The 26,339-nt window shown below is 31.1% G+C and overlaps 3 protein-coding genes across 6 annotated transcripts; all 3 read right to left on the bottom strand.

Annotated features, from left to right (window-relative positions):
- Positions 1-1,757: 1,757 nt before the first annotated feature.
- LOC113856113 (MLO-like protein 11) lies at positions 1,758-9,622 on the bottom strand. Its single transcript, XM_027487790.1, has 15 exons — positions 9,497-9,622; positions 8,679-8,736; positions 8,295-8,530; positions 8,080-8,196; positions 6,847-6,907; positions 5,997-6,091; positions 5,350-5,424; positions 4,810-4,895; positions 4,383-4,432; positions 4,117-4,157; positions 3,461-3,631; positions 3,330-3,365; positions 3,017-3,084; positions 2,719-2,779; positions 1,758-2,255 (listed from the first exon to the last, which is right to left on the bottom strand). The coding sequence occupies exons 1-15, from the start codon at positions 9,620-9,622 to the stop codon at positions 1,875-1,877; spliced, it is 1,662 nt and encodes a 553-aa protein (XP_027343591.1). The 3' UTR covers positions 1,758-1,874.
- Positions 9,623-15,249: 5,627 nt separating this feature from the next.
- LOC113854010 (nuclear/nucleolar GTPase 2) lies at positions 15,250-21,043 on the bottom strand. Its single transcript, XM_027484792.1, has 11 exons — positions 20,642-21,043; positions 20,427-20,560; positions 20,193-20,322; positions 19,475-19,635; positions 18,988-19,089; positions 18,763-18,867; positions 18,446-18,574; positions 18,108-18,248; positions 17,308-17,408; positions 16,782-16,839; positions 15,250-16,112 (listed from the first exon to the last, which is right to left on the bottom strand). The coding sequence occupies exons 1-11, from the start codon at positions 20,871-20,873 to the stop codon at positions 15,705-15,707; spliced, it is 1,701 nt and encodes a 566-aa protein (XP_027340593.1). The 5' UTR covers positions 20,874-21,043; the 3' UTR covers positions 15,250-15,704.
- Positions 21,044-21,916: 873 nt separating this feature from the next.
- On the bottom strand, positions 21,917-25,903 carry LOC113853808 (beta-glucosidase 18-like). 4 transcript variants are annotated; one of them, XM_027484451.1, is made up of 13 exons: positions 25,706-25,903; positions 25,515-25,581; positions 25,342-25,400; positions 25,188-25,263; positions 25,026-25,100; positions 24,531-24,618; positions 24,091-24,343; positions 23,861-23,976; positions 23,440-23,692; positions 23,216-23,318; positions 22,892-23,000; positions 22,525-22,795; positions 21,917-22,392 (listed from the first exon to the last, which is right to left on the bottom strand). In XM_027484451.1, the coding sequence occupies exons 1-13, from the start codon at positions 25,850-25,852 to the stop codon at positions 22,366-22,368; spliced, it is 1,644 nt and encodes a 547-aa protein (XP_027340252.1). In that variant the 5' UTR covers positions 25,853-25,903; the 3' UTR covers positions 21,917-22,365. The 4 variants fall into 4 exon arrangements, with proteins under 4 accessions (XP_027340252.1, XP_027340250.1, XP_027340251.1 ...); XM_027484449.1 differs by having other exon boundaries at positions 21,917-22,174; positions 25,706-25,870; XM_027484450.1 differs by having other exon boundaries at positions 21,917-22,141; positions 25,706-25,870.
- Positions 25,904-26,339: the final 436 nt, after the last annotated feature.

Raw genomic sequence — 26,339 nt, 5'->3', positions numbered from 1 at the left:
TATGTAGGTTTAGTTAAAACCATTTGATTGAGAACTGATAAAAAAAAATTTAATTTTGTATGAATAAAATAATTTACCAAGGAAAAATTGATTAAAAAAATAATTTCTACTTAAATTAACAAATTTTGTTTAGGGTAAAATTATAAAAAAAAATTCAATTTTTTTCTTTAACTACAAAAAATTTAAAGAATTTTTTTCTCATAAATTGTTAATTAATTATTAAAAACTCCTATATACATCATTTTACCAAGTATTCTAAATATATTGTCTAATAAATTACTTATATTAAGCATTGATAAGGTATAACTATTTAGAATTAAGTTAAATTTTAAAAAATGATAATAATGATTATAAAAATAATAACTTTAAAAAATTAATTAAAAATTAACTTCAGTATTACATTATCTAGAATACTTAGATATTTATAGTATAATAATTTATGAAGAGTCTTTTTTTAAGAATATATAATAAAATAAAGAATTTCTGATTTGCACAAAAATATTGCACTTTTGCTCCTTTTTATGGTTGGGAGAAACTTTCTAAAAGTGAAATCATTTCTACGCATATGATCAATAATAAAAATGATCACATAAGATGTGACAGTAAAATCTATTAGTCAATAGTAAGTTATTATATTAATAAGAATAATTGTTTTTATAATAATTAATATAAAAATTGTATTTATATTATATTTTAATTAATTAAAAATATAAACATATTTACATAAATCATACACTCAACTTAAATTAGAGTGTTGAATGTAAAAAAATTGGAACTTTCAAAGATGACGTAACAACTTAATCGTAAGTTTCACAAAACAAAATTTCTTAACTGTGTAAAGGAATGCCTATATTCCATAAGAGTGAAACTAGACCCAACATTATCAAATTCGATAAAGGTGAGTGTCATTTCATAATCCATAAACCAAGATTGTTAAATCGTGTTTCAAATTGTGAATTATCAAACTAATTTTCAATCATAAATTGTAAATCATATCGAATCATAAATTTCGAAGACAATATGTATGCTGTATGCAAGAATTTTAAACTATAAAATGACAAAATCACTAAACTGTAAGTCTCAAAACAAAATTATGTCATAACTAAGTGTATAATAATACCCATATTTCAGAAGATAAAAAAAAAAAAAACAGCTAAAAAGAATTAATAAAATAATTAATAACGTGAAACTCCTCTAAAAGAATGAAATTAGAACAAAATAATAATCAAACAAAATGAGTTCAATATTACTCCTTCAATTCTTTTTAATTTAACAATTTAAATTCACCTGCCTTATTAACTTCTTTGACAAAAAAAAAAAAGAATCGTAGAATCATGCAAATCATAACACTGATACAAAATCATACAATTGATCCACATATAGCATGATTTAAAGTCAATTATGATTCATCACTTAAATCAAATCCTTGACCAACCAAATTGTATCAAATTATACTATTTAAATATAAAAAATTGTAAGATTCTAACACAATTCGACTGTTCTTCTACCATGAACTCAACATTCCTTAAGGATATTCAGCTTTAATTTACACATTTTCGACACCTTTGGAATAAGGATGTGGATGGTCAGGCTGTGTTGAAACATTCATTTTCTTTAATGTACATTCAACTTTAATTTACAATTTGAAGCCAAAAGAAAATTACAATATAATTGGTCCATACTACAGTGTTACAGCTAGGAATCAAGATATACACAAGTCTCCCCCATAAATTAGTAGAAAAAAAAACACTATTACCTTGTATAGCTTTTTAAGGAAACTAAAAGTAGTCATATATAGCTTCTAATAATCATACATAAGCCATCTTAATCAATTTACCATGTAACTAACTTCATTTTCTTCCATTGCTTTTAATTTATCTTCCACTTGGCATTGAGGAGCATCTTGGAATTACTTCTGTTCTAGATTTGCTTTGTACTGATGAAGATGTTGAAGCTGAGGGTCTTAGGAGGGGTGTAACAGCCCTACTTGAAGTTTCATTAGAAATAGGAGAAGGGGTAGATGTAACAGTTGTTACAGGTTGCAATTCTACTTCAGGCCCAGTGGCAAGGTCTCCAGGGGTATCAATTATTTGATCATCTTCTTCAATAGACAATACAGTGCTTGTGTCTGTATGAATGGTGGAGTCATCAGTGAACATACCGTGTCTTCTCTTTCTCCTAGCTGCCTTACCCCATCCATGAATTGTTTCCCTTATCCTTTGTGGAATCAATGCTGCCTTATAGTTTGTTCCCATCTGAAAAAAGAAAACAAGGGAAAGCAATTGTTGCATGAAACATGAAACTGCTAAACACCCTTCTCTAAAATTATTCACTCAATGCAACCAACTCATTTGTCAAGCAACAAAAAACAAGTAAGCATTAGTTATATTAATCTTTGATTTTGTAAAATCTTTACTTTGTAAAAACTATTCATTTTAGTCATACTCATTTTGTATAAAAGAAAAAACCTAAACTGAATGTCCCTTTATAATTTGAAAAGTAAGAAACTAAAGTGATTGATACTTATAATTTGAGGGACTAATTATAATAGCACTCTTGTGCACTGCACAAACTCGTTAGTAGTTGGTGGTAGTCATGTCTAAATGAGCTCGAGGATAAGGCATGCCATTTTTATAATTTGAGACTTTCAAAAGTAAAAACATGCTATATAGTCAGACATAATCTTATATTTCCTTTTTCTACTCCAGGGTCACCTACCTGTGTAACAAGGGCATATAGTGGCAAGGTGCTGTAGCTGCAAAGAAACTGTCCTGAAAACCTACAAAGTTGAATACAATATATAAGGTGCATGGCTGATTTATCGATTTGTGTAAACTAAGCCAATAATTATCCAACACTGACATTTTATATTTAATAGTTAGATAATGTCCATATCAAATAGTAATTTTAAATTTAAAATAATGACATGTCAATTCTTTATTGACTTAGTTTACACAAGAATTATATGATGTAAAATCCTGAATAAGGGCAAAAAACAGTGCTGATTTCTGCATACCCCAAGATTAGCCTTAAATAAAGGAGAAGGTGATTCCTAATAAAGCAGGAATTATATCCGAACTGCCACTGCAGTAAAAGAAGGCATTGTGCTAGTTTAGTAAATACAAAAATTCAAAGTTGCATTGTGTAAATCTTACATATTCCCACAAATATATAGTTGTACCTTGTTTAATTTAAACTCTCTAAAACTGAATCTTGATTACATTACTGGATAATTGTTTTTCAAGCAATATAACTAATTTAATTTGAACTCCCTATTACTGATTTACTGTATGGTCTAATTCTTGGTGGTAACACAGATAAGGAAGTACCCAGAACCAAAAGAATGAAGCCAACTCAAATGCATTCTGCCAAAAGAAAAACAAGGAATCAGAAGTTAATAAGAAAATAACAAATTTCAGAAATAAATTATTGCACAATATGTAGACGAACAGTGACCAACCTGAAAGAGAATGAAATGGATCAAGGACAGCAACAGTTCAGGCTTATTAAACCAGAAAAGTTCATCACGAGGCTTCAACTTTGCTTCCTGGAAGAACCCTGTAATTCCAGCATTCTCCAATGCCAAGGTTGCAATAACATGCTGTAGCTTTGTTCCCACCAAGAGCACAAGCTGTGCACGAAGAAAATAAGAAATAACATGGACATGTTAACAGACCATATGGCCATGTGAGAAATTCAAGACAAGGCAAGGCTTATAGATAATCGTCAACTGTAATTCCCCAAACAATGGAAAAAATTAGACAAGCTTCAAGCAAATTGAATGCATAATTATTTGTATAAAAAGTTTAATTTGAAAAAAATACTGAGTTTTTGTGCTTAATGAAATGAACATAATGATTGTATTGTGAACGATTTCAATAATTTATTCAACTAATTTATTTAGCTCATAAAAATTATATTTCAGTAAATAAGGCCGGTTTTTATGCAGCTTCACACATTCTGCTCTATTCAAATACCACAGAAAATCTCACTAACCAAAAACATGCCATTTACAGCATCAAAATGGTTCTGGAACAAGTTAGAAGTTCAGGTTATGGCATTTGCTAACCAATTTGGATAACTAAAAAGAAAGAAGGAAATAACAAGGTAACTTACTGATATAGGAATAATAGCTATCCAGAAATAGAGATTAGATCCTGTGATAAAACCAAAAAAAATAATTGTAAAGTTTCAATAGTAAGCAAAACCAGAAAAGAAGAAAGAAAAGGGATTGAAGTGGAAGTTTTTCCCAAAAGAAAGATTTAGAATGGATTTTTTTTTTTTTTTGGGGGGGGGGGGGAAGGGATGGGCAGTATTTGTTAAAATTTAGGAAAAAGATGATAAACTACTTTCCACCTTGATTTCTCTCACACACAGAATACCTTTAATGTTGAAAAGCATGAAGGCAACAACAAATCCCCAGAGTGGACCACTGCAAGAGATTTTACAGACTGGATCAGCTTTCAACCTCTTCATGAGAATCAATTTGTGAAAAGTGGAAGCAATCAAAATGTAACAAGAACAACATTACGTTCAAGGTGATTAAAATAAGACACTATTTTTTTCTCGTTATATTGATTATTTATTAAATTGCTAAATGAAACTACTTCTCAAAACACTAAATGAAAATGAATTAGTTATTTTGTTCACAATTTATTAAAACACTGGTCACCTCATAAATTAAGATCATGCACAATACATAAAAATGCACTAGAAATCTATTATACTGGATGAACAGAAATTGACAACCAAAAGAGAAAGACATGAAACTGCAATAATACTGACTGCTGAATCTCAACTATTACTAACCTCACACCAACTATCCTTTGGAATTCCTCTTCCATAGATCGAACCATGTAGCTGTGAAAATCATATTTTAGTGAAAGGTTGTGATTCTGCCATGAACAAGGAAAAAACACTGAGTAAAGCACTTCACAAATAACAAGTAGTAGCACATACATACTACATAGTTCCAAGAAACCTGACATATAAGTACCACAATGATTGTTGTAACAAATGACACTTAAAGTGAAGTACAAACTTAAAACCAGAAAGCTCAATACTAATATTAAACAAATGAATTAATTATCCCCTTTTTAAATAGGCATCTTCAGTTTTCACTATGAACTAAGAACAGGAGGTTTTAATAAAAAATAAATAAATAGAAGTTTGTAGGTATTAGTTAACTCCTGCATCTTATCATATGGTGAGATATGAGTTTAAATACCATATTACCAATATAACTTTGAGTAAAACATGCAAATACACCTTAAGATAAGAATCACATTAGGTAGCTTTTGAATCAAAATCATTTATACCTAAAAGAAATTTTATTGTATTATTGCATACCATGATGAAGCCTTTGCGAAGAGTGAGGTAATCAGCCCTAACCACAGATCGCCCAAATTGTCGGAAAAAGCATGTCTACAGGTTGGTTAAAATTAAAATTAGATAGATACAAAATTATACAGGTATATTTGTTGACATACAATTAGATAGTTAAAATGATATAAAAATTGAGGAGTGGAGAGTATAAGGTAATACTAAAGGATTCATTTAAAATAAGTTTTGTCTCAACAGAATGCTGACAGCATTAGCATTTAGGGTTTGGAAAACAACATATTATTTTCTCATATCATTTACCGCTTAAAAAAATGATCATTAAAAGTTTCATCTTATTTTACTCAATATACTAGTTTTCTTGAAAAAGAAGAAAGTTGTAATCATTTAGCCAACTCAATTGACCATTGCAACAAACTCTTCTTGCATAATTTGTTAAGGGAAGTAAGTAGATCAAAAGGTAACAACTAACAAATCTAGCCAAGTTAACCGTGCAAAGATGGTAAACTCTTTTGAGTGTATTTGGATTTCAAACCTTGTTCACATCTATCTTCCTTCTTTCATCAAATAAATTTAAGAAACTCAAGACAGGCATATAAAAACCATAAATGAAAAACCAAATGGAAACCAGAAAATAAGTGGAGATATGCACATACCACCCACATAAAGGAACTGTTTCTGACCAATGGGTTTGATGGATGAGACTTGACAAAGGTTGATTGCCTTCGCATAGTTAGCTCTCTTGTAACTTCTGTTGCAACAAAAGAATTGGCCAATCAATTCTTAAATATGGTTTAAATATGCACTACATGACCATATATTTTCTGTCAATGGCCAACTCTCCTAAAAGCTTAAACTGTTAAGTGGTGAGGTAAATGAATATTTTTAACTTGCTGTGGCACTACCTCTTTGAGCTTGAACTGTGGACAACACATTAGTCCTAAAATTAAATTAAATATTAAGAATAAGGGTAGCAAGGATCAAACTGCTGATCAATGATCATAGATCTAAGAATATATCAGGGACCAACTGTCTTAAAAGCTAAAGCTATTAGGTGAAGGTACATTTATATCTCAGAATTTTCATCTATCATAAATCACTGAATGATTGAATGTTGGGAGGTGTAAATTCTGGCCATTCAAAATGCTTGTTTATTTAACTGAAATTCAGTGGCAAGTGGCTACCAACTCAACAATCAACATAATTCCTCAATAGGATCAGTAAAGTGAATTAAAAGAGAAAGATTGAGTGATAGAGAAAGAGCTAGCACAGGAATTATTTTGGATTTCAATTATTTAACATAGATCATATGACCGACAATAACCACATAAATGAGAGAAGATAAGCATTATAGTCTAACAAACCTGATTGAGGGGCTTCGTAATTTTTTGTTATTCAATTATAGATACGAAACATTTCAAAGAACCAAGCATGATAACTGATAACACAATAGAAAACACAAACAGAAAATATCTTTTGACTAAAGGCACATTCAGAATGATTTACCAGATAATGAATCGTGCTGATCCATGTGAGCCTCATCCTCCCACACTCTCCAACTGTGAATCTGGTTTAAACTAATAGTGTTAATATGTCAAACAAAATAACAAATGATAGCACCCGAATGATTTACATCACAGAGTCAACTAAATAAATAAAGGTTAAAAATATCTCAATAATATTGTTCCATACTGTTAGATTTATTTGATACAAAGACAAAAAATAACAAAGCCTTATCCCACTAGGTTTTATTTGATACAATGCAAAATTTAAATTAATTTAAAATATTGAGCAGAACAGAATTCATTCATTGACACAAAAATTAAAATATAGCCGAAGAACACATTTTAAAGAAAAAATCTACACAAAAAATTTCCATACATTACTTACTTTTCATAGCTGCAATCTCCACACTTTTAATTTGAATAATATAATATTCTCAATACTTCCTTTTTTGTATTGCATATAATTTTTTAGTCCATAAGTTTTACCTACATACTGTTTTCCATGCCATGTCTACTCTCATGTTTCTCCCTAATTTTGCTTTGTTTAATCAGTTTGACAGTTGAACCTCTAAAAATATTTGCTTTGTTTCTCCCATGTTTCTCCCTAGTTCATTGCTTCATAGAACACGATTGACACTCTGTTCATATGGTTATGTATCAAAGTTATAGTTTGACAGTTGAACCATCTTTCAAAAGAAAAAGTCACAATAAGTTGGGTGACATTGGTGGAGCATTGTATCAATACGTAGTGCAAGCTAAAGAATGTTCACCAGTTAAATAAGCAGAATAGAAAGGAACTTGACTGGACGTGTTCACTGTAAGTTTTGATTAGCATATCAAATCTGTTGTAGATAATTGTTCTGCGCTGTGGCAATCAATTCTTTAGGTTTGATATGGCAATTTTATCAATTTTCAAACTCCTCAACTTGATACTATCATTAGTTAACCAAGGTCATTCATCAAAAGCTTGTCAAAATCCATAAGTACAATGAAAAAGTAATATGGTAGTCCTACTCGGACAACAGAAATAATACACACTCTATCGATTAACTTATTTAGAATGGCTCAAACTATTCTGTATCATTATTCCAATATTATTTAAGGCTTCAAGAATAGGAAAGAACAAGAAATTTCAACCTACATATCCAAGCAAATTTTGAAATAGAATTTTAATATATGGTTAAATGGGTGGCAGTCAGATCTCATCTTTATTATGTAAAAAGCAATATCTCACCTTCACGATGGCAAGCAACATAGTTAGGCAACTGTAAGATATATGTGTTACTGCCATGACAAAAATGAATCGGTGCAACTGCTCTAGACCTTCATATGAAACAAATGGTTCATAGCCCTGACAACATGACAAAGTGCAAGTTAATCTACATTAATTTAGAGCAGTAATAGCTGGTCATAGTCAAATTTTATACATCTAAGGTATATTTCTCATGCCTCTTTGCAGGAGCTTGTATTAATTCCATCCAACATCCTCCTAAATAAGTGTGGATAAGCAGAGACTATCAATAATTTACGCTCCTGGGAATCATTCTCTTCTATTTCTTCATCAATCTCAGATCTTGTGCATGGAGCAAAAGCACTATTGTAGAACTTAGATGGAATGCAAATATCAGCTATCATGCGTGAGGTAGCTGTTAATAAGAGTGATATAAATCCGAGCAACATCAACTCTGAAGATAGAATGGTTAATGAGAATGATAAGTAAAATGAGACACATAATACATTATGACAGAAAAATCACATAATGACTGACAGATCAAAAATAATTCTTGTTTATAATACATAAAAGGATTTCCATTAGAGCTTAATGCATGGTACCTTCTTTCATCTTCTCCAAAGCTGCAAGCAAGGGTTTTCGATTAGTTTTCCGCAGCCACTGCAACCACAGAAAAACATAGTCACATGTCACAATTCTTCTTTAAACCACAAAGCTGACCACAAAGAATGGCTTATTTACTAATGGGTTTATCACAAGTAGGACAAAATATAAGATTAAGACATAATCAAGCTTTAAACCAAAATAAAAAATATATATAAATCTATACATGCCAGTGCAGTTGCATTTTTGAAGATAACAGGAGAACTTCTTCACATGCCAATTAATGCAGATCTAGATAAATGTGTTATATAAATATATTAAGATGTGTTTAAGTAAAAAACTTAAGGGTTTATTTAATAAATAAACTATTATTACATGACGATTTGTGCAAATAAATTTGGCCATGAAACTTATCAGAATAAGCTAAAAAGAGCTTAGTTTGATAAGCTATACTATGAAACCCATTGAAATAAATTGAAAAAAAGCTTACGAGAATCATAATTTATTTTCATAAGCCCAAAGAAGCTCCCAATAAGCCCTTCTAAACACATTCTAAGCCAATAAATGAAGTTTCTTACCACATAATAGTTGTTAGGAAAAATACTCTAATTTTTACTGTTATTATTTTTTAACCTCCACCTTCCCATCACTCAATTTATTAACAAGTCCGATAGCAGTTCTTGACTCTTAATCTTAATTTTGCAAAATTCCTTAAAATTGAACAAACTTTCAATTTCTTTCATGCAACTTTTTGCTACACGACAGATATTAACTCCAAGAACAAACAAAGCTCAATAAAGATTCTAGCAATACTTACATTGCTTAAACGGTGAATGGAGCGCTCCACAAGCAAAGAGACAGCAACAAAGATGGTCAACACAGTGGCAACAGACCATGTTGGAGTCAAGGCCAATGACCGTGTTTCTTGTACATTTTGTTCCATTTTGAAATATCCAAATCACGGACCAAACCTTACATATGACTATGCCTTACAAAAATCACAGGCCAACTTCAATGGATTTAAGATATGGTCTCCTTAAAGATCAGCTTTAAAAATTAAACAAACAGAACTCATAGCCCATAAATCAGTGGGATAATAATGAATTCTACAAATAGAAATCCTAATGGCAGTATCTTTCATCAACAAATATTATCAATCAGTGATCCTGATTCATAATTTACATACAAAGATACGACAAAACAAATGATGACCCTTGAGGAAAAAGATCAATATACTCCAAGGTTTAAGTATAAGAAAAAGACCAATAACACTTGTCAACAAAGACAAATATGGCAAATGAACCTGGTGGTTCCTCACTTCATATCAAAATCTTCCATAATAAAACTATAAAAAAAATCTCCAAAGAAAAACAAGAAAAAACAAGACTTTTTTTTTCTTTACTGAGAAAGCTCTTGTGAACTCTTTAGATCAACCCAATTTTCAAATCATGCTCACATTGCCAAAGACACGTTACAAGCTCTTATAAAGGCTCATTTTTCCATCGTCCAACTTCAACGACAGTGCCAAGCATATTCAGACATTCTCAAATCAGGGTAAAGGTCACAACTTTTTTCCCAACATCAGGTACCCACAACCTTAAAACCCTGTCAGGAATCTAGGAAACTCAGAGCGGAAATTGTCACGCCATAACAGGCGATCCCGGAAGAGTGAAATCTGAAGATCCCTATCTCTCTCTCTCTCTCTTTGTGTGTCAGTCACAAGCTGTAACAAAGCAGTTCCAAATGCATTGAATGAATTCACCAAAAACAACATGCATTTTTATGATTCCCATATAAAATGCAAAGGGTAAAGCGCGTCTTTTTCTGCTGCATTGCACACTGCTCAGTATCTCTTCACTGGGCCATATGTGCGTGCCAACTCGCACTCACAGATTATACAAAATAAATAAATAACTAAAGCTAATATTCATGCAGCATGCACGTGTTTATCTTTTTTCTCACACTATTATATCATTATATGTCTATCGCACTTGTCATTGCATTTATAATGTTGAGTTGTTTATGAGAGAAATATTATTAATATTTTTTTATTTGTTAATTTTTAAATAATTAAATTATGAAGTTCTTTTTTAATAAATGGATTAATTAAGAAGTTACTTATAATATTTATATTAAAAATTATGATATTTAATGTTATTAGTGTATTAAATTCTATAGTAATTATAATTTTTAATAAAAGAATATATGTTATTAAACAAATATTAAAATTATAGTTTCTTCTTTATAATATGATTTTTTTTAACATACACCTTACAGCGTATAATAAGAATTTGTATATAATATTTTTATTAAAATTACAAAATTATATATATATATATATATATATATATTATTTATTAGTCTTTATTGTGTATTTTTTACCATGTTAAAAATTTGTTTATATATATATATATATATGAGTAAGATCTTTTTATACTGTCTAAATATTTTTACATTTAATCTTAATTTTTTATTTAACTTAAATCTAATAAGTTATAATTTATTATTGACTATTAAATTTAATTTAAATTATATAATATTTTTTTAATGTTTAAATAAATAAAATGTTCTGTGAATGAGTAATAGTAAAGAGTAAAAGTTTGGAAAGAATTCAGTTAGAAATTTTAAATATTTTTATTAAATAAATAAATGTTATAAAAAAAATCATTTAAAAGTCAATAGTAAATGCTAACTCGTTTAAAAAAAACAATGAAAATTTGGATTATATGGTATTTTCCAATTTAAATTTTATTAAGACACTGCACATGAAAGAAACAATAGATGTTGGTATTTGGTTAGAGATGTCAAGTCAATGATAACGTCCCACAACATGGCGGTGTTAAGTGTGTTAGGTTTTTAGAACAAAAACAAAATAGGATGTTAGGTTTCGCCCAAATCTCCATCTCCATTCCAATATGTCGGTGCCACATATCACATGAAACAAATAGGATTTTTTTTTAATAATTTATTAAGTGAGTTAATTAGAGACCAAAAAGACATTTTATATTTTTTATATATAAAATAATTATCATTATTAATTTTATATTAATAGATATTGAAACAAAATTTATTTAATAAAAATTAAATATTTTTTAATTTTTTAAATATTAAAGAAATCACAACCCCTTAATTTAAAATATATATATATATATATATATACAATATTTTTTCAATTTATAGATATTATAACAAGTTTTTCTTTTATCTTTTAAAAAATTATATCTATCTATGTGATTTCTTTTATGTAGGATCAGAGACTTCAGCTTTAAATATTTAATGACATAACTTCTGCTTGTACAAGTAGAGTTTTATGAAAACAAAAGAATTTAATTATGTTCTCGATCTGTTTAGAATTTAATTTTATATCCAATCATAAATTGTCATATTAATAAGAATTATTAACTTTTGTAATAATTAATATAAAATTACATCTATGATATATTCTAATTAATTAATAATATAAAAATTTTACATTCACAATGCATTAAAAAAATTAACGAAATACATATACTTTTAATGTTATTTGAGGTTTTAACTATAAATAAAATTAGTCTACGTAAATTTTAGATTGTTCAATGAGTTACTCTTGCTGAAATAAATTTATAATTGCTAATATATACTTTGATGATTGAATATTTTATAGCCTGTAAATAAGTATTTTTTTATTTTTAAACATTAAATCAATTCATGAGAGATTGAGTATGCAAACAAGAATAAAAAAAAGATAAACTTTATTTGATATTTAGATGTATAGATCACATAATCACTTTATATAACTTCACATAACTTTTGAAATTCAAGAAATTAAACTAGACAAGGAAATCAATTAGTTATTTCATTGAAAATTGATGAGACAAATGTTATTCATTTACAATTCCAAGTACATACATAATTCTTATTCTGTGAAGCTGTGATGTTAAATTATAAGACAGCAGCAAAGGCCAAAGAGATAAAACTGTATATACTATTTTATGAATCTAAGGCTATGGTACAAATATAGTAACAACAAGAAGAGAACAAGAAAGAATCTAAGTACTGCACATTGTTCCCACAAATATGGCTTGCTTAAAGTTGACATTTGTGATTGGTATTGCTCCTGTGAAGGAAATATAATGTCATAATCACTGCAACTTTGAACCTAAATGTTAAAGACAAAAGCTACGTCATTAATATGGCTATTTTAAAACGGGAAATGTTTGTTCCAAAATATTTAGAGACAAACTTTAGTTAATTTTTTTTTAAATGATAAAATAAATAAATAAAAATAATTATATATGATATAGAATTGTAACTGTTGAAGAGATGTCACTTTACTACTTGAGCAACAGCAAAGGCAGTGTGGACGGTTTATTGGTTTTATCATAGATAATAGGGTTACACTAACCTATGCTTTGGAAATTTGGAATCACATCCTTTGCCTCTCTTCATGAGAATATATAAATTTTACAACTTGGCGTAAAAAAGTAAGGGAAAAAACTTTATAAGTCATGCTATTATTATTGTTGTTTTTATTCGGATTTCAATATTATGTTAAGAAGCAAAAGGTCAGCTGTAATTAACTCATGAAGATGACTAAGAAGAAAGGATTGCCATATTTATCACTTGAGTTTATTAATTTTGTTGATTTCTAATGCAACTATATGGGTGTGTGTGGTTACTTTGAAGAGAAATACACATAATTTGTATTAAATAAATGCTCATATGTTAAATTTGACATAATTTTATGTGTTTTTTTAATATCATCATATCATATTATTTAATAACATGAAAGAATCCAAATTTATTTTGCGTACATAAATTTCAAGAGTCACATTTATTTTCAAATAAGTATTAAGTGATCACTATGCTTAATATTTTTTTTCTTCTAAAATACATTAAATTATGTATAATTATCTTAACAATAATTTATATTAAATTATAGATAAATTAAACATTTATTATTAATCTAAAGGTTACATTTATTTATATTTTAGAAGCATTGTAAGTTAAAATGATGTATTAATTAGTTTTCAATTAAGTAAATTTTGTAAACTCCAAGTAAACTATCAATTCTACAATTGAATTCATCAAATTCAATACTCATGTGATGGAGTAAATTAGATAGGTTCTCAAAGATTTTAACTAAATAGATTTATAGTATGTCTGCTATGACGTTTTTCTTGCTTGAATGTGTCATTTCAACACTATGAAAAGTAGTGTTTAATTGCTGGACGCACATAAAAATGGCATGAACGTTAATAATCTTAGCATCAAAATGTCTTTCTAAAAACATCCCTTTCATTTACATCATGGCAAGGATTGGACCCTACAAAAGATCGTGAATCTGAATACAAACATAGATGTTCAAGCGACAACAATTCATTTAAAAACTGAGTATAATAAGTTTAATTACTTAACCTAAAGTCTCTTTCCCTCCCTCCCTCTCGTGTATATATGTTTACGTACTTAATTTACTGATTAAAGGAGACACTATCTCAGCTCGTATATACTTCTAAGAATTTCCTTCGTTTTTGGAACATCAGTCAACAGCTTAAGGTTGTCCACTTGAAATCTAACGCCGTCCATCCATGTATGGTCATGGCCAGGCTGTTTGAAGATTCGACCTACTTTAAACTAAATTATTGGAACCCTGTTAAATCTTACCCGCAGCTGCGATTTTTAGTTTCTACCCAATACTTATAATACACAAATCACATCAAGTTGCTACGAAATGTCATGTCAACGACCATCAATTTTTGACGAAGTTTAACATAAGGCCTACTTTTGGGCACAGAACATGGGATTTTGGCAATCTTAGGTGCATCATTTAGCATGCCGGAACACCCCATTTATTTGGTGGGACAAAGGCAACAAATTACGTGGCTCAAGGTTTTATGAGAAGAGGGACTCTTATAACTCGCCACACTAAGCCAACCAAAACGAAGTAGAAGGTTGCCAGTCAATGCCGTCCCTAGTTTCATCCCGGTTATCCTACATATACATGAAAATGAGAAAACCCAATCATCAAAAGGGGTGCAATATAAAACCGATTTCTTAAGAGCGAGGGGGGTTAGTGAGATATTCAACGTATATAACTTTACATTATTTAAATATGACAATTAAATAACAGTATAATTCTTTTAAAATATTAAATATTAAAAATATTTATATATTTTTTAAATAAATTACTAACTCCAACTACTTATTATAAATATTTAATATAAAATTAATAGTGATAATTATTTTAGTATAAAAAATATTGTATTACTGTATAAAACACCATAAAAGTTACCATAAAATTTCTATATTGCAAATTTTTATTTAAAAAATATATATATCATAAAATTTAATGCATTAACAATATTAATTACTACAATATTTAATAAAAAAAACTTGCTATTTCTTAACTTTAACATGTTTCTTTAAATACATTAAAAAAGACTAAAATAAGATTTTGATCCTCCAAACATTAATCATTTTTCAGCAGATCCCTCATTTTTATTTTATTTTTTTTAATCTCTCAAATGTTTTTCAATTTTTTTGCCGGGCTTCAACATTTAAGTGATAAAAGCAAACAATCCAAGCTTCTCCAAACTCCCATAACATGAATGGCTAAATAATGGCATTAAACAAGAAAATATCGCATATATCCTCGTTTGTAATTAAGAATCATAGAAGGGTAAATTAACAATTATATAAAACAAAATTTCTACCATGTTGCAATAGGTAACGCCGCTAAAACTGATCCTCAACTAACCAAAAACATCTTGCATGTCCCTATGATCTCCATAGCAGCAAATCCCTCTCATGAACCCAAAGATCAGTCGACGACCTCCACTGAAGCTTCATTTACATAATCAAAACAACATTCCCGAGAGCATAATGGATGCATTTGACGTGCATTTGTCAGGGGAAGAAAGTACCAACATGGAACTGGCCTCAACCATGAACGATGCAAAGGGAAAAGGAGTTTGTTCTCTTCAAAGCTTTTTAGAGGATGGAAATAAAACCAACATAAAATTTACAGCTATACCGGCAACCAAAACTTACAACTCACTGGTTGGGACTAGCTCAGTAGAAAGCTGCTCAGATGGAATCTCAGTAGCTGGATCCTGCTCAGATGTATCACTATCAGGGTTCAGACTATCTTCATACAGATTTTCCCCCGTGTTTGGAAGTTGCTCAGTAGTTTCCCCCTTCAACTCATTCTCGCTATATAAATCCCTTTGAACAGGTACACTTATCTGCTGCTGCGATGAAAGAACATCTGAGATAGCTTTAATAGCAGCAGATGCCTCATTGCCATCAACCGCATCATCCACAGTAATGCCATTAACATTAGGTTCCTCAGACAAGTCATCCAGCCGTGGAGGAGGAACAAAAAAAGGAATTTTACCCCTCTGCCAGTCGTGAAGAACCATCTTTGCAGCAGTCATCAGGTCAGGCTCACCACCCTGAAACAACCATTATAATTAACAGTCATACTGAAGTCCCTTATCTTGTCTTACAAGAGCAAAATGCTTCAAGAAAATCATAACAAAATTATTTTCGCACCAGATGAGGTCACATACATGAATCAAACAATGCATAATATCCCGTCATAAATATAATCTAAATATCTAATGACAAATAGACAAACCACTCCCTTTACCTCTTAACCATTAGACTACCCTCTATTTGATCTTTCTCCCCTTAATGGGACTTATGTTTGTCTTCTCCACATGCCCAAACCACCTAAGAAAAGATATTATCATCTTTTTACAATAGGTGCTATAACAAATGATCTTTGTGGGTACATTGCAGGGTCATACAGCAATGCAGCTAAATCTCCCCTTAAGCAATATGACAAACTGCTGTCATAAGGGGAATGGCGGGAATAGATGCAAGAAAAGGATGAAGAGATGAAATAGGTGTTGCTTCAGTTCATTATCAGTTCTCTGGATAGTCATCCCATAAGTAGAAGAATATGTATACAGAAAGCATATCTAGCCTTGGACAAATTGATAAAAACCAGAATACCTTAGTAGAACCGATATCAGCCTCATCAACAACAATGCTATCATGAACTAACTTATAATTATCAAATATGAAACTAGGAATTTAGATAAACTCAAGAAGAATACCTTCAGAAGTTTGCCAGTTGATTTGCAAAGCTGAAGTAAGAAGTCATTTTCATCATCCCTGATGACAAGAAAAAAGATTACTGAACACCAAATTATTGTACATATGCTATAATGACGTACAGATAAGCAAATCATGGTGAACAAGTATTACATGTAATAGTCATAAATTTCAGGTCATTGCTCCCTTACTGTGCACATTCTATCACCAGAAGCTAATATAGGCACTAAAAAAAATCTTAGCAGGTGCCAGCACAGAGAGATAAACTGGGTGAGAAGTTGCTGTCTCGTATAATAGGGTCGGTTTTTGTTTGCCTATACTTTCAATAGTCTATAGTTGTTACGTGGGTTTGATTCTATGACATGTCATGAGAATGGTGTTTTCTAACAACTACAACAGCACCTTATCAAAGATGAAGATAGATTGGTAAATTTTGATTGATTTCAGCAACCACAAGAACACAAAAGGGGGCCACACTTTACACAGATCTGTTTGTCACCATTATGTTCAAGGGACAGAGAACCATACCACTCTTTTATTCTATATGCTCTTTCCAAATGCTCTTTCTTCACACGTTTCAAAACCTCACCTATATGGTCTGCAGCATCTTTCAAGTTTGTTACACGTACCTGAAAGCAACTTAAGTATTAGCCTGGGTGTTATAATAATAAGAATATATTTACCAACTAATATGCAAAATTAATTCCACAGGGACCTTTATAACAATAAGCAAAGAGTAAATTATCTATTGGACAAGCAAAACAGAACATGACGCCAGAAAATCACAATATATTGTAGAACATAACCAAATAAAAGCTATGGACATTCAAGAAATGTCAAGTTGATACTCGCAATATCACTCAGATATACTACCACATATCATATCAATAATAGATGTCACCATTCTGACAAATCAACACAAGCGGGTAGCAATATTGATCACAATCACAATTTGATGGCATGACAGCTATGAATAGTACCACTTGCACGTCTATACCCGCCAAATTAGTTAATATACTAGTCATTTAGACTTACAAAATCTAAGAATAGTTCTTTCTGGACATAAGTTCAACAAACCACAACAAATAAAATACAACCCAACAAAATAGGATTACACCATATGAATAAACAGTCACCTATTCTTTTTATTTCCATAGCAAAGAAAAGCACTATCAATAAATTACAACAACAAAGTCCTTATCCCATTATGTGAAGTCACCTACAATTAAATGATGTCATCATGTTTTATTAAATTTACATCCCTGAACAAAACATTCTTCATTAAAGAAAATGACAACCAAAATAAGAGAGAGCAAGAGGAAACCTACCACACCCTTCAACACAACATCTGTTTCAGAATCATTATTGTGGTAGACAACACCTGGACAATCAATTAGAAAGATCCTCTTTGTAAGAGTTATATACTGCCAGACTTTTGTTTCCCCTGGAATTGGAGCAACCTTGCAAACCTTATGTAATGGGAGTTACAGGACAAATGTCAATCAACATGTTAAAATGATTATTCAACAACAAAAACTTAAGATTTTGAACCCTGCAAGGATTTGGGAAAATATTTGTGCTTTCTATGCTTGCATTAATGTCCACACAAACTCACTACAGCAACTTAAGCAAAAATCAGAAGCAGTAAAGGAGAAAGAAGCATTACATTCTTTGTTCTCAATGTATTGATTACTGATGACTTCCCAACATTTGGATATCCAACAAATCCAACAGATATTGCTTGCTTATCGCGTTTCAATCGCGCAAATTGTCTCAGAACTGATAGAAGTGAACCCTAAACACAATAATGACCAATAAGAAATCAGCAAATACAAGCATATTCAGAATAGTTGAAGGAGAGGAAAGAAACGTGTTATCTCAACTTTCAGTTATTTACTTTCCATGAAGCAGCACATATTACAGTAAATTGGCAGATAAAGTAAACAAACTAAATAAAGATTAAGGTAAGTGTATCAGAAATACTTTTCCAAAGGACTTATTAATGCTTGCATGGAATGCTAGAGTTGGAAATTCTTTTGACAAAACTCTAAGCCATCCTTTTGTTGCCCAAGCAGGAACTAGATCACACTGAAAGGGGAAAAAAAAAGAAAAAACAGATGTAAAATGTTTTATGTTGCATAATGGCAATTTGTGGCACTTGCCAACATTTTAGGGCAATGCCAAGTACCAAAAAAATATGTTACTAACCTTGTTCAATAAAAGCACCATGTGTTTGTGCTTGCAATTTTCCTTCAAATGCTTCTCTAAATGGTAACATCTTGTGCCTTGTGGGTCCCTTGCATCTAGAACCTGCATTAGGATATATAAAGTATTCAATGTTCAGTAGGAGAGGAAGGATATGTGGTACAACTTCAAGGAATCAAGAAGTCAAGAGAAATCTGACCAACCATAGACTCTTCAACTTAAACAAGCACTCAACAACCATATCAAGAAAGATGCTATAAAAAGCGGAACACATTAACCATTACAATTTTTTCTAAAATTCAAAATAATGTTTACAAATTACAATACATTAACAGAGAAACATAACATACATATTTGAAACAAAAATGTGCATCATAAAGCACATTTTGCACAAAATCATATCATCTAACATGAACATGCACAACCATGACACTTCAGATAGACTTATGTGAAATGTTCAACAAAATCTCAGCAAAAAATGAGATACTACCTGGACAACAACATCCGAAGAATCTATCACTTTGTAAAGCTCGCCCCATATGCGTTTACTTTGACCCTTTTCAAACATGGTATGGCGCACTAAATCTCTAAATCCATCTCCATCACTAGTTTCTGCAGATACAGCTGAATCATACTTCTGTTCAAAAGCCTCTGCAAAGTAATGTAAGAGAAAAACATAACAGTAATTAGATTAAGTAGAACAATATTTGGTTGAAGAAATGACCAGTCACATAAAACAAGCATTCCCACAAAGGAAACAAAAAAATGTATAATTCGGTTTTAATTAACCAAAAGCATTAAGTACACCAATGACAATGAGAAACAAATAACAGACTAAGCGAGTCTTTAGATAAGAAAAGACAAAATAATTTGTATAATATGACATTTAAGCTATTATTTCTAACTGTTTAGAGGAACACTAAATAAACTTTCTTCTGGAAAACTTTAGCACGTCTGGATTAGCTTCATTTTAAGGAAATTATACTTATTTTTCTAAATCACTCTAAGAAAGCTAAGAGAAATAATTATTTCCCGGAAATAAGCTGAACCAAACACACACCTTGTCAAATTACTATGAATTTCTTAAACATATTTTGCACTGAAAAACCAGTCTCTTAAAAACAAACACGCCCTAAACTCTTAATGATGACAACACAACCCCATTACACATGCAACATACTAATTTACAGAGAAATAGCGACATTTACCTTGAGAACCATCAGCTTTCTTAACTAAGGACTCATAATCAGCCGCCAAGAGGCTGGGACGCTTTCTTTTAGTCTTAGGTCCAAATGCATCTTGGAAAGGCTCTCTATCAAGAAGGTGAACCCTGGCTTGCTACATTCAAATTCCACAAATCAGTAAATTCATTATCATTTTTTATCAGTTTAATAAAACACACAATTAACTCATTCACCAATTAAGCAGCATAATAAACAAACCTTCTGGTGATCGTTGAGGAGTGACAGTGGAAGTTTCTTCTCCTTGAGAATAACATTGTAGCTACTCGACATGCGGCTCTGCAGCTCTTCTCGGAAGAACTCGAGCTCTTTCTGATTCACAACCCGAGTGTTCCCTGCGAATCGTGAAATTCACAAGTTCAAGTTGAAGAATAACGATAATTATTTGATTTAATTTACAGTGAAATTGGACTAACCGAACCATCGGCGATCAGGTTGGATTCGCGTGGAGGGAAGGTCCTTTGATTGAAACTCGTTGGAGAGGACTTTTCCCTTGCGGTCACGAACGGGCCTAGTGTTGTACATCTTGAGGCGGCGTACGGTGGCGGCGGAGCGCGACTCCTTCTTGCTGTCATTGCTGCGATTAACGTCGAGAGAGTGCTTCGGTTTTCCGGAGACGTTCACCTTCTTCTCCTTCTTCTTCGCCATTGCAGAGAGCGAGAGAGTGGTGAAGTTCAACTTCGTTTGTTGCAACTGAACTGAAAGAGCGATACCGCCAAGCACAATTGGGATTAGGGTTTTCCTTTGCTTCTTCGGTCAAAGTACTTTTGTTGGTCAACTTTTTTTGCTTTGGTTCGGCTGAGACAAACAGTGGGAATTTTTCTCTTAAATATATTTAAACATTTAAATAATATTTTTTTAGTTCTTATATTTTTATAAATTTTTATTTTTAGTTCAGTCAATTAAAAATTATTAAATATCAATTTTTTTATTGGACTATGTCACCAAGAGACACTATAAAAAAAATTATTAAAACATAAGAATTAAATTTAAAAAATTATTAAAGTATAGAGATTAAAATTTTATTTAATTTTTTTATTATTCATGACAGTGGGAGCATTAAACTGTTTTGGCCACATGATTGAATCTTGGGCCCAAAGTAAAGTTAGTGAGCGAGCCTGGAACCGAATAAAAAAAAACCTTGACCCAAAAAAAGAATAAAAATGAAAATACAAAGGCAAAAAAGCTCCGGTAAAGACTAGACCATACTGTTAGGATTTATTTACAGTATTTAAATTAAGGGGCATTTTAGAAACTATATTATATCATATCGTTTTCATCTTATTCTTTGTTCTAAAAGATTATATAAAAACAGTAAAATAAAAAAAAAAGTTATTCATACAAGTTCTTAAAACAAAATATAATAAAAACAAAGTGAATATCTCATAATTAAAGATTAAAACAGAAAATAATTTTTTAAACACAACGGTCCTGTTAAAAAAGTAAGCTTGAAAGTCAGGATTTATTTATTTTTCTTTCTATGTGAAAAATATTCGTCTCAATGTTGTTATAGAATAATGGAAAAGTCTTATTTTCTTTATTTTTTTAAAAACGTTATAGAACTTAAATTTTGTGAAAAATGTATAGTTTGTGAAAAACAATTTAATAAAATTGTAAATTTTTCCCAAGAATAATTTATGACTAACCATTTCTTATACACAGTATATCAACTTATTACTACACTATTTGAACCCTGCTACATTTTTTAGCACCCAGTTAAAAAGGGTGCCTAATGACTAATGAGATTTGATTACATCTAAATAGGAGATTTAAATTATCATCACCGTGGGTGTTCCCATGATACAAATTTGATGTTCCATCATGAACATAAAAATAGCCACATTGAAAATATATCAAGTAACATCTACATTCAAGTCTTGTCTTGCCATTTAAGTAACACCTTCTCGTCCATGTAACTTGTTGCAGGAGCCAAGAAAAGATACCATAATGTGACAGAAAAATACACATTTGGAAATAAATGCATGCAAATTTGTACATAGGCATGTAAATAAAATGATGGGACAATTCATGAATTCATTACTGAGGAAATTAATAACCACCCTGCAAGCCCCCTTCATCCAAAAAGCTGTAATGGATAGTTGGATGGGTATATTTTCTTGGTGTGATAGCTTGACGGCTTTTAGATCCATGTTTGTGAATTGCATATCTGTAGAACATAGTGGAATGAGTGGAATCTGAATAAGAAAGACTCGATTTGTATATACACTTAACTAACGAAGAAACTTTAACTAAAAGCAGGGAAACTGCAACAATGTAAAGTTTAGGCGTGGGATCATACACTATTATCCATGCATTCCGCTAGTTCAAATATTTTGAAAGCAGCACTTGTCACATCTTTGCTTCTAAGAAATTGCTCACTCAAGTCTTCTTTGTTGGTGTGGCTAGTGTTGTTGAGGAAACTAGAAAACCATTGAACAGAAAGTTTAGGAATTCTTTCAAGAGTCTGTCTATCCACATAGTAAAGCCCAAATCTTATGTCATAGCCGCTTGCCCATTCAAAGTTGTCCATCAATGACCATATCAGATACCCTCTTACATCTGCACCTTTCCTACACATAATAAAACTAGCCCTTGTCAATTAACAAAGTAATTGAAAATAAGCCTAAAACAAGGCTACTACTCATCTATTAGTCCCCATCACTCACCTTATGGCTCTAAGCAGAGCTGCAAGGTAGGCTTTATGATACTCTATTCGTTTAAAATCTTGTATAAGATCATGCATTGTCACATCCGGTTTAGGTGGTAATGAATATCCTGAAACAAATTTATGTAGCCACCAAAATTTGTTTATTAACTTATCATACCTCAAACCAAAAAGCAACCTTCAATATTAATAGGCAATGTCCTTCATCCCTTAATTCAAGGTAAGGTGTTTGACATTATTTTACTCAATTGATCAAGCAACCATGCCAAAGAGAAAACAAATGGGAGAAAATGAGATCGTCTAATGTATCTTAATATTCACGCACCATTTTCTGTAATATACATGGGCATGTTATGGTATCTTATCTTAATGTAGTCTACAATCTTTTCCATGCCCTTTGGAACCACAAAGAACCTTGCTATTCCTGTCTGCTTAAAATAAAAGAAATCATATCCAATATTATGTCCAACACCAAATTCTTCATCAAAATTTAAGTAACACTAACCAATATAACACAATGACAAGAGCAGCTGAAGTGCATAAATGTACCTGATCACCAATTGGAATGCCATCTCTCATTCCTGTTGTTTCCACGTAGCCTCTTATTGGATGATCTGCTCCAAGAGAACAAGCAGAGAGGGAGCAGTCCTTGGCATAGAGAGTTCCATAGTGATTGATGCCAATGAAGTCAAGACTGCCTTTTATGAGACTCTTCTCCTTAGGAGAGAACCTTGGCAACTGGCTCCCAAGAATTGATTGCATCTCATCAGGGTACTCACCAAAAACCAAGGGATCTAAGCACCTTCAAAAAACCAGAAAAAGTTTTCAGAAAAAATGAGAGGAACAGGTGCGGCTAATTATTTATAAGAATAATGTATATAATAGTATATGTTAGCATGATTGTCAGCTCTTCTTGTTTTTCCTTTGGTTTTATTGTAGGTTTTAAATGGTACTTTTGAACACAACTTACCAAGCTATGACAAAAGCCAAGGCCCTTTTCACAGCTTGTCTATCAAATTCTTCATCTCTAAAAGGTTCATACATAAAGGTATGTGCAATAATGCCAATGGTTCCACCTTGCGTTGCCTGGAATAGCATCAATGCTTATTAATTAAGCACCCGTCTTGTCCTATAATCCTCTTCCCCTAACTAAGAAAATGTGATAACAAATTCCTTCAATCTAAGCCCAGTTTTTGTTACCTGAAAGTGCTTGCGGTATAATTCAACAGCCTTGGCATGTGACAGTAACATATTATGCATCGCAATGAGAGGCTCAACATCAGAGTTACCAGCATAACAATTTCCAAAAGGTGGAGAACAGTGACCTGGGGGGTATGTTCCCCTTATAAAAGCCATGTCTGCATACAAGTTCGGCTCATTGATGGTGGCCCAATACTTAACCCTGTCTCCAAAGCTCTTAAAACAAATTTCAGCAAAGTGAACAAAATCTCCCCTACAACAAAGAAGCACACTGTTATCAAAATATCAAGGTTCTCTTAGCTTTAACTTTCAGACTTCAATTATGTAAGGGAATTCATCACCTTACAGGATGATTCATTGAAGAAGTGACAAATTCCCAAATTTCTTTAGGATTGCCATATATCATAGGAGTTAGAAAAAGATTAGAATGGTGAATTTACTGTATTAGGGGGCTAAGCCAACCACCATATCTTTCTTCCAGTTCTTGTGGAAAGTCATGATGGTGAATTGTCACAAATGGTTCAACCCCTGGATTAAGCAGACCATGTTCACATTTAGGTTCAGCAAAGGACAATGTCAATATAAAACACCATTTATGAGGTTCTGTTAACACCTTTAGCTTTTACTTTTTAGGATAGTTAGTTCTTATGGCTTGACACATACCAAAACTGAATGCCATCACTCAAAAAAGCCAAAACAAGTTAGCATTTTGAAAAGGACAAAACTTAGGTGCAATTCCTTAAGTATTGTTGGTGGTATTTATTAATCAATATTAAAAGTTTTACCACAATAATCTGTCATAACATTAAATGCAAATATTTATTAAAATAAAACTCTAATTTTAATTAGTAAACAGCACTACCAACACCTAAAGAACAACATATAAGTTTTGTCCTTTTGAAAAACAAAGAACCAAGTGGACACCATAACTGCACCTCTAAGCAGAAGATTGTCGATAATCTTGTTGTAGAATATAATCCCACTTGGATTTATGTCCCCATATATCCCTCCTGTTACAGCTCATGAAGATCAAATTAAGCTGAAAATTTCAAAGATCAAATTATGGGAACTAGTTATGTGAATTGTTAATTACTTACTAGGTAGGATCCTGGCCCATGATATTGAAAATCGATATACATTTATTCCAAGAGAGGACATTAACTTGATGTCTTCCTGAAGTACAAATGATTAAGAAAGTACTTGTCAAAGCATAACAAAAGCAGGTAAAATGTAAAGCTGAAATAAATATACCAAATAACGATGATAATGATCATCTGCTATGTCTCCAGTCTCATTATTGTTTATATTTCCTGAAAATTTATTAAATCGCATAGTGATCGTTCATTTTCATAATATAATTCTATAACTGCATACAAAACTAGCACTCAAGGTAGACTAAAATGGGATCAACAATCACCATATACCAGGTATATGACTGAAAAAATCCCAGTTGCTTAAACCCTTGCCATCTTCAAGAGGTGCTCCTTCAATCTATTTTTTTGAGAAAAAAGAAAAAACCCATTACAAAGAACAACAAATTTTAGATATTTAAGAAACAAAAAAAAAAGGGAAAACCAATCTCTGGGAAAGTTACAGTAAACAACTAAACATGTACCTGGTATGAGGAAGTACTTGTTCCGAAGAGGAACCCTTTTGGGAATTGAGATCTGCTGATTCCATCTTCAACTTGATGACAAGTTTGGACATGAAAATGAACACAGTAAAGTAGTGTCAGCACGACAGTTAGTTTCCTTTCTAGCATTATCTTTTGTTCTTGTGATTTATCATACTAGACACATAACTCTTGTACCGAAGACTTCGAAAATCCTTTCTGAACTTTTATAAGAAACATAATGGAAGATCTTCTTCCAACTTATTATAAAAAATAAATAATAAATTTAAGATACATTAATTATTAAATATTTTTTATAATTTTTATTAATATTATTAAATATATAAATTATTAACTAAATTATTTAATATTATAAATATTTTAAAAATAAAATTTATATTTATAAAAAATATAATTAATTTAATTTTTTTACTTAATCTTACTGTTTTTTTTTATTTTTTATAAAAAAGATCAAACGTAGTATTATACAATTAGACACCTGTCTCAATACTTACAGTTGAAATAAGATTGGCAGAAATTCTATTGGCTCAAATATTTTTGATAATTCTTAACTTTTACTGTGATTTGTCAGTTGTTGCTTTATAATATCTACGTAGTTATATTAACTTAATTTTAT

This window comes from Abrus precatorius, unplaced genomic scaffold (genome assembly GCF_003935025.1).
Source record: "Abrus precatorius isolate BTA unplaced genomic scaffold, Abrus_2018 Scaffold11, whole genome shotgun sequence".
Taxonomy (NCBI): Eukaryota; Viridiplantae; Streptophyta; class Magnoliopsida; order Fabales; family Fabaceae; genus Abrus; species Abrus precatorius.
The sequence above is the reverse complement of the archived record's forward strand: the minus strand, read 5'-3'. Positions and strand labels throughout refer to the sequence as shown.

Excerpts from the sequence above, each read along its gene's own strand:
- LOC113856113 (XM_027487790.1), bottom strand. The coding sequence starts at position 9,622 with ATGGAACAAAATGTACAAGAAACACGGTCATTGGCCTTGACTCCAACA. Across the intron at positions 4,158-4,382 it reads CATGCTTTTCAACATTAAAG|GATCTAATCTCTATTTCTGG; the intron begins GTATTCTGTGTG and ends GTTTTATCACAG. Across the intron at positions 3,632-4,116 it reads TAGCTATTATTCCTATATCA|CTTGTGCTCTTGGTGGGAAC; the intron begins GTAAGTTACCTT and ends CTTCGTGCACAG.
- LOC113853808 (XM_027484449.1), bottom strand. The coding sequence starts at position 25,852 with ATGCTAGAAAGGAAACTAACTGTCGTGCTGACACTACTTTACTGTGTT. Across the intron at positions 23,319-23,439 it reads GCATTCCAATTGGTGATCAG|ACAGGAATAGCAAGGTTCTT; the intron begins GTACATTTATGC and ends TATTTTAAGCAG. Across the intron at positions 22,175-22,524 it reads CGGAATGCATGGATAATAGT|ATTATGGTATCTTTTCTTGG; the intron begins GTATGATCCCAC and ends TTTTTCTGTCAC.
- LOC113854010 (XM_027484792.1), bottom strand. The coding sequence starts at position 20,873 with ATGGCGAAGAAGAAGGAGAAGAAGGTGAACGTCTCCGGAAAACCGAAG. Across the intron at positions 18,868-18,987 it reads TGGTGCTTTTATTGAACAAG|TGTGATCTAGTTCCTGCTTG; the intron begins GTTAGTAACATA and ends TTCCCCTTTCAG. Across the intron at positions 16,840-17,307 it reads GCATATAGAATAAAAGAGTG|GGATGATGAAAATGACTTCT; the intron begins GTATGGTTCTCT and ends TCTTGTCATCAG.